At 36.0% G+C, this 8,299-nt stretch overlaps 4 protein-coding genes across 4 annotated transcripts; 2 read left to right on the top strand and 2 right to left on the bottom strand. All coding sequences in view use genetic code 12, as the record gives it.

The window, feature by feature from the left end:
- On the top strand, positions 1 to 500 carry J8A68_005393 (uncharacterized protein; the record flags this gene model as incomplete). The annotated part of the gene is made up of 1 exon (XM_049409455.1): positions 1 to 500. A coding segment is annotated over one exon (500 nt), but the record flags the coding sequence as incomplete, so codon positions are not given.
- A 524-nt stretch (positions 501 to 1,024) lies between these two features.
- Positions 1,025 to 4,168, top strand: J8A68_005392 (uncharacterized protein; the record flags this gene model as incomplete). Its single annotated transcript, XM_049409454.1, has 1 exon — positions 1,025 to 4,168. The coding sequence occupies one exon, from the start codon at positions 1,025 to 1,027 to the stop codon at positions 4,166 to 4,168; it is 3,144 nt and encodes a 1,047-aa protein (XP_049261334.1).
- A 70-nt stretch (positions 4,169 to 4,238) lies between these two features.
- CRG1 (Crg1p) lies at positions 4,239 to 5,069 on the bottom strand (the record flags this gene model as incomplete). The annotated part of the gene is made up of 1 exon (XM_049409453.1): positions 4,239 to 5,069. The coding sequence occupies one exon, from the start codon at positions 5,067 to 5,069 to the stop codon at positions 4,239 to 4,241; it is 831 nt and encodes a 276-aa protein (XP_049261333.1).
- A 251-nt stretch (positions 5,070 to 5,320) lies between these two features.
- J8A68_005390 (glucan endo-1,3-beta-D-glucosidase) lies at positions 5,321 to 8,032 on the bottom strand (the record flags this gene model as incomplete). The annotated part of the gene is made up of 1 exon (XM_049409450.1): positions 5,321 to 8,032. The coding sequence occupies one exon, from the start codon at positions 8,030 to 8,032 to the stop codon at positions 5,321 to 5,323; it is 2,712 nt and encodes a 903-aa protein (XP_049261332.1).
- Positions 8,033 to 8,299: the final 267 nt, after the last annotated feature.

The following is an 8,299-nucleotide window of genomic DNA, read 5'->3' as shown; positions in this document are numbered from 1 at the left end:
TTGTCAAGTATGTTGATCCTAAGATTCAAGTTCCAGTTAGGGCTACCATTTTCGGTGGTATTATTGCTCTTTTGATGGGTTTATTAGTTTTAATTGGTCCAGCTGGTGCTAACGCAACATTTTCGTTAGCTGTTGCATGTAACTATTTAGCTTGGGGTACGCCAATCTTATTAGTATTATTACCAGTCGGAAGAAAAAGATTCGTTAAAGGTCAATTCTATCTTGGTAATTTCTGGAGTACCTTTATAAATTTCGCTTCTGTCTGTTGGATTATGTTTGTGATTGTCTTATGTATGTTCCCAAATTCTAAACAGGTTAATAAAGAAACAATGAATTATACTGTTGTCATTAATGTTGGTGTATGGCTTCTTTCTTTGGTTTACTTTTTTGTTTATGGCTACAAAACATATAAAGGTACAAGATCAAACTTGGACGATGAATCTAGTGGATCATCCAGTGATGCGGAAGTCGTTGAAGAAATATTAGAAGAAAAGGTATAGGTAATTAGTCCTTTAAACTCGTGTATATCTTTGTATTAATATTATTTTTCCACCATTATTATTTCCTTATTGTAAATATTGATTGATTTGTAATGTTTCTCCATTGTACTCGATTGGTCAATTTCATGTACTTCGGAAAGGACAGCATTGGCTGCCAAAAGAAGCTGGACAGCTTTGGTAACACTGCAAATCCGTTATTTATAATATTACGTACTCCTTACTTCATAGCAAGAAAAGACACTCTCTTTCAAGTCAAAAAGAAATATAAATCGATCATTAATAAATCTCGGTCTTTTAATTATGCCTGTTCTCATTCAATAGCTACTAAGGTACACAATGTAACACAATCACCGAATTACAAACCAATTCTTGTATGCAGTCACAGCCATCGGTCTTTCGTTTTTCTTGGTGCCAATAATAAAAGTGATTAGGTAATCAAGATTTCTGTTTTCCCAGTAAACTTGTAAAAACCTAAAAGTGAAAATTTCCAATTCCTTCCTCTACAAATCGAATTTTTACTACAAATGACAGAAGTATCAATCAATGCAATGTCGTCAACAGCATCCACTAGTGAACCTCCCATGAAGAAGAAAAGGCGTAATAGAACTGTACTTGTTTGCAATGTTTGTAAACTGAGGAAAGTTAAATGTGATCGAAAAGTGCCTTGTTCAAGTTGTATTACATACAAGACTCAAGACATCTGCTCATATTCTCAATCCATCAGAGGTACTTGGAGTGATAGCCAAGGTGAGGAACAACAGAACGAACCAAGACAAAATTATGAAGAAGTTACGCAATTTGTTCAACAACAGAGACAAAACATCATTCTAAACAATTTGCAACTGCCCCAGATTATTCCACCACATGTAAACAACTTATTGAATACAGCTCCTACTGCACCACTTGAACAAAACCCAAGTCCCCTTTCTCAAATTGCGAATTCTCAATTGCCTCCATCATCTTCGCTTTTATCGTATCCCAGTTCATTTGGCCAAGAGAATAGTAGTACATTTCCCACTGTCCTTTACCCTTCCAATATTGCACCAAAAAGCTCCATCACGTCACTTAATTCTATTCCATCCAAAAAGTCTACTTCCCCAACCTCACAATTAGGGACCAATGTTCAACGTATTAACACGACTCCAATCGTACTGGGTTCAATTGCTGATATTCCTTCATCAGACGCGTATCTTGTCACAACTCAATTATCCGATATATTAACGCGTTTTGTTAACAAGGGCTCCGTGATCGGAGTAAATCCCATTGGTTCTCCAGATGACACAATATTCTTTTTTGATTATCCATCTTATGTCGAAAATCTGGATAAGCTGCAAGTAAACCATGGTCCATTCACTTGGCATGCCTTATTCAAACAAGATGCCGCATTGTATGACTTGTGGAAATTCATATCTATCAAATCACAAGAATTTAAAGAAGCTAGCAGGAAACAAAGACCACAAGCAGCCCCGTCTGCGTCACCTACCCCGATATCCAGGTCAGCGTCACCTCCACACATTGGAATGGCAGAGCTTGGAGGGATACTAGCGGCAGCCCCATTCCAAGTGTTGCTGAGAATGGATTTAAGTACATATAAAGAATTCGATTCACTGAAGAAGAAAATTAATAAAACTGCTATTCCATTAGGAATGAACTTTACTACCAATCAAGAATATTTCAATGATAATTCAATTGATTTGCTGGAAAAAGTGGTAAAACTATTACCTAGTAAGAAAATCGTTTGGATTCATATCAATAGATTTTTCAAAGTTTTATACCCTTTCATACCTTTTATTGACGAGTTTACATTCAAGAAGGCGATAACGAAACTAATTGGAGAAGAGACCAGCGAAGAGAATTACATTACATTTGTCAATATCTCAGATAATCTAGATTATGCTCATATGGGTATGTTATTGATAATATTAAGAATGAGTTTTCTATCCTTAATTTCAAATAACGAAGAATTGAATAATTTCGTTTTGAAAATAGGTAAACTTCCAGATCACATGTCTAAATTATTCTCAGCGGAAGAAGTTAAACATTTGCAACTATTATTAAAAAGTGAAATTGGTATCGAATTCATAGATTTAGCAAGAAATTGTATGACAAAGTTCCAATTATTCCAAAAGACAAACCTAACAATTTTACAGTTCGCAATGTTGATGAGAGTTTACTTTTATTTGGCACCCGAGGACCCTGAAGGACCAGATAGGAATCAATTTCAAATTTATAATGGAACTTTGATCCAAATGGCCCACGCAATTGGTTTAAACAGGGACCCAGAAAAGATTCACGGATCAACAGACGTGAAAGCCAATAATATTAAAAGAAAAATGTGGCACTATTTGGTTTATTTAGATGTATTCCAAGGTATATCATATGGCGGTCCCTTGTCTACTGACTTACAGTATTCAGATACAAAATTCCCCTTTGCCGAGGAAGGTAACACAAATATTAATTTTGAATACCTTGATGGGTTCATTACCAAAGCGTATTATAGAATCAAGGATTTACCTACGCATTGGAGAAACATATTAAATGTTGTCTTAAATGTTAACGGTCCGGTGAAGATGATTGAGTTGACAGAAAAGATGAATGCTTTGGAACTATATGTTGCCGAGAATCTCGGAAAAAGTTGTTCAGAATTTGCCGAAGCAGTTAATCAATTGAATAATAATGACTTATTAGATAAGGTATTTTATCTCCACTATTATTTTCAATCCCATAAATTCCTAATTAATATCTATAGTCACATGTTCCTTCATTACGAAAAACAAAGGAATTTAGATTTGGCATTCTTTTACCTCAAGAAATCCCTTTGTATTTTAATCAAAGATTTCTTACCCAACTCATTCCGATTAATGGATCATCAACATTATTTCTTTTGTCATTTTGCCAACTTATTTGTCAATCCAAATATAGAATGTTTTATACATAACACCAGTGGCCTTTTATTTTCCATAATAATCAGAGTTGAGTACACTCTCCGTGCTTTGAAGTTGAAAGGGGCAGATATTGACACCCCTAATGCCAGGAGCTATATGGAGAGTTTGGAACAATTGAAGTTTTGGCTTATTAAATGTGCCAAGGTTTCAACTATAGCCATGTCGAGATTGGGAAAAAGATATTTATACGCTTGGAGAATCAGTAAATCCCATATATTCATCCTCAAGAGTATTCAACTGGATGAATACTATCAGCCTTTGAATGACATTCAGAATCAAACCCCAGGGTATCAAACCAGATTGAAAACATTAACAAACTTCAAATTAAAAATTGGCCAAGTGAATGATCTCGTGGAATTATTAAAAAGCTCATTGGTGAATCTAGATAAATCTGAATTGACTAAGGATTTTACAGAATTATTTGGAGCCGCGTCAGAGGATCCAGTTGAAGAACATACTCGAGTTCTTGGAGGAAGTTCCAGTGAAGATTTTGCATTGGAACTTGATGATTTATTTGCCAAGGTTAGTATGAGGATGGATCCGGCCGTATTTGATGCGACTCATGAGATTGCAACTGATCCTATGCAGTTTCAAGCCCAGGCACCAATACCTACGAATATAATAACCTCTGCGATTGAAAATTACGTATCGTTGGACAATCCATACTTTGATGTTTTTAATGATTTACCATTAGATCAATTACTCAAGAGTTTTGATCAATAAGCTTTGTTGTATATTTATGTATATGTATGTAATAAATCTAATTTATCTTCAATCTATAATTATAAGGAGTTTACTTTTGATAAGTAATCTCGAAACTAGGTAAGAACAATACAGAAGATTCGTCATCTTTCCATTTATTCCACAAGTTAATCACTTCGAGCTTAGTTTCTTCCTCCTTTTTCTCATCATCAGGATATAATCTTTCGCCACCCAGTTCAATTCTGGCTATAACGGCTTTGGACCATAATTTTTTATGCTCCATATTGTCAGCGACGAACCAATGGGACAGACTTGTCTTGATTTTGGAAGTTTCATATCCAGCTTTTAATGCTTTAGCTCTCAAATTTCTTCCAGCGAAGATATCAGTGGAAACGGCAGCCCTTCCCTTGATCTTATAGTACTCACCAAGACGGCTATATTCTTTGGGAGCAGACAAGCAGGCATCGATATCAGCATCTTTAACACAGACGAATCCTCCTGGCTTGGTGACTCTCCTTAACTCAATAAGAGCTGAAGTGGGGTCTTGTAAATGAAGAACTACTTGATGAGCATGGACTAAATCAAAAGTGTTATCCTCAAATGGTAATTTATAAATAGAACCATCTTGAAAACTAACATTATCTAACTTCTTACCAGTTGTTTCAATATACTTGAGTTTGTATTGATTTGCTGTATCAATCAATTCTGGAGTTGGCTCAACACCAATAATAGAACCTTCTGGTAAGTAATTGGCAAAGTCAACTGTAATTGACCCCGGTCCACATCCAACGTCTAAACATTTGAAGTTTGGCTTTAAAACATCAAGGACAAACTTGGCTGAATTTTCAACATTTCTCCAAGAATGAGTGTCAGCAATTGACTTCTGAAAACCTTTACTATAATAAGCTTGTTCGACCGCCATGGCTTGTAACGATATCTTTAACTTACCACCACATTCCCCCAGAAAGAACGGCCACCAAGAAAAATAACATCTTGGACTTCCAAATACGGAATGTGAGGGTGGGGTTGCGGATGGTTCGATTCCACCAACAATTAAAAAAGGATCTACTGCATATAAAAACGGTTGGGTATTTACTATTGTGTTACGATTATACAAAGCTAATTGTTCTAGACTAAGACGATTGCGAAACTATCTAAATGTATCTTGTTGCTTTAAGAAGCAAGAGCGTTCATAACACCAGCAGAGAATGCTAAACACCAAGTTCTACTTTGTCCATCGTCCAAATAATTATCGGACCAAGAACTTGAACTGAAAAAGTTGTAACTACTTGTGGCATCATATAAAGCTTGATTCAATCTTAAAATACCAGTCCAACCACTGTTGACTTTACTAATAAAAGTAGAGATTTGAGTAGCCCATTCTTGGCTGACAAAGGTTGATCCACGAATCAATGAAGAAGCTGGCGTGATTGGCAACATATGAATTCCATGAACATATTCGGGATTGGTGTCTGGACTTCCGAAATAAGTAGTGTAAGCAATCTTATTTTCAAATAAGATTCCACTAACTTTGTTTCCAATAATTTGACTTGGTTCAACATTGTTATTATTAGAGTATAACATATATTTATTCATGGCTCTTGCCATAACTGCCAACATCAAATCACCATATGATTCCATTCTCTTATTCCCAGTTACCTTACCCCATAACTTAATACCATATGAGAAGTTATAATCTTCAGATGAGGATTCTTCATTACGACCATCACCACCTTCAAACAACCCAGCAGCCCATGAATGACCTTGGAACCAATCAAACATTCTGAAAACTGGGAAATAAGGATCTGAGGGGGAAGGATTTGCAACATCCCTAACCAACGCATTAACCCATGGTTGTTGAGCTTTTGCCCACGTACCACCATATTTTAAATCAACGTATCCAATCAATGCAGCAGCATGAATGAAATAACCGTAATGGTAATGGTGGTCGTTATAATAACTGGATCCGAAATCTGCATTTGGATCGTTGGAAACCTTGTATGCGGTTGATGTAATACCTCCAAATTTGGTATCATACATCAATGGATAGAATTGTTTGTTGGTTCTGAAATAATTGAAGGCAGTTTTCATAGTGGCCAAAGTTGTTTTGGCTAACGCATCATCACCAAGAATATAACTCACAACATACAAGATGTAAGCATATTTATCTAAAATCTTACCAGCATAATAATTCGAATTTTGAGAGGCAAGTAATGTCACAATATCAACTGATAATTCTTTATTTGCAACTTGACCAATTAATTGCAATTGTTTAGCAGTCCAAATAGGTGCTTTGCTTCCCATTTCTTGAACCCAAGGAAGGAATTGAACGTCTGTATTCAAATTTTCGACAATCCTAATAGTGTCAATGGCATATCCAGTCATATTACCTTTTGTAGTAGAAGGCAAAGTAATTCCAGTGAGTGCTTTATTAGTGTTAGCGTCAGCTACTTCAACAATATGTGGAAGCATGAAGACTAAGGGCTGATTAGAAATAGATGAACCCTTTTTAATATATTGGAAAACCAATTCAGCAGAAGTACCACCATATCCATGAGCTTTAACTTTACATTCGGTAGTATACATCCCAGCGGATTGATCGTAATAAACAGATTGGGAACTGGTCAGAGGAGCAATTGCATATTGAATAATCAACCCATCAATAGCTTTGGAACCCTTGATAGTATTAGAATCTGATGTCTTGAGTGAGAAATCAGTAGTCTTCGTTCCCGATGGTAATTTAACGTAAATAAGATATTGAACACTATTGAACAAAGTAGCACGATATTTCAAGATATTGTTATTGGTTAAAGTGCTTGATTGTTCTGCTGCAAAAGTTTTAAAACCAACCCCTGAATTGATCTTTGGTACAAGATTACCCTTATAGATAGATGTAACAAATCCCATACCTTGAACAATTGGAATATCCACATAATTGGTAGTGGCCTTACCATCAGTAGATAATTTCACATCAACTGAGTTTATTTTCATTGAGGATACACTCATCTTGGTATTAGAAGCCGATGTAAATTGAGTGGCCGAAATGATCATTTCACTGATGTCAATTGGATTGAAGTAGTAGGAAGCATATTTGGCATTGTTTGTTGCAGTATAACCAAATACTCTTTGTGAAACCCGGGTACTTTGGACGGCAAATCCATAGTAAACAGATTTGAGATAGTTAAGACCAAACGGATAAGACCAGATCATACTTGTTTGATCTCCAACAATAAGATTGGTATAAAATTTGTTAGTTTGATATTTTGTATTACCGTTGGAAACACCGGCTGGGATTGCTAACGGCAATGGGGTTTTCTTGAAGGTTGAAGTAAGATCATTGACTGAAATTGGTAGGAATAGGTCACCAGTGAAACCGTTTGCATTGGAAACATCAACTTTAAGAACTGCTTGAGTGGTTGCACGCTTTTGATTATTGACGTCACGTTTCACATCCAGGATCTCCTCTTTGGATAAAAGATCACTTGGTAACGTAATTTCAGTAGAGGTTGTAGAAACAGTCAAAAAGACACCAGTGGATTCAGTTGCTAAACTTTGACTAACGGCGATGGCTTGAGTTAATGAACTGGTTTGGATGGGGTTTGATAAAGACGAAGAGATCTTAACACCTTCAGTAGCAAGTGGGTTTGGTCTCGAGGAAATAGGAAAGTTTATCGTTTCTCCAAGCTGTTGCTTAGGTGTTGTCGAAGCCGTGAATAAAATCGAAGTGGACGTAGGAACTGGAGCAACTATAGTTGGAGCAAGGTCATCCCTCTTTGCAATATCACCGGGGATAACGACTGGTTTTCCATGAATGTTTAGAATTTTTGGATCAGAAGAAACAGCACCCCCAGCCAAAGCAACGAGAGCGAGTGTGTTTAAAATCATGATTAGTTGGTTGATTTTGAAAAGAAGAGAAGAGATGGAATAACTGTAAGATAAAGTGAAACTATCTACAATTTATATTCATCGTACTAGTTTGGGTATTGTTTGATTGAAAGGGCATTGTTTTGATTCGAAGGGTATTGTTTTAATTATACGCCCAATTCCTTTCCTTCATCATTATTAATTCCTTTTTGTGTCATTTTTCTAAAAAATATTTCGCGAATAATGAGTGAAAACAATAAAATTCGCGAAATCTCGAAGTTTTTCAAA

Source organism: Hemisphaericaspora subhashii (genome assembly GCF_019202705.1).
Source record: "Hemisphaericaspora subhashii strain CBS 10753 chromosome Unknown scaffold136, whole genome shotgun sequence".
NCBI lineage: Eukaryota > Fungi > Ascomycota > Pichiomycetes > Serinales > Debaryomycetaceae > Hemisphaericaspora > Hemisphaericaspora subhashii.
The sequence above is the reverse complement of the archived record's forward strand: the minus strand, read 5'-3'. Positions and strand labels throughout refer to the sequence as shown.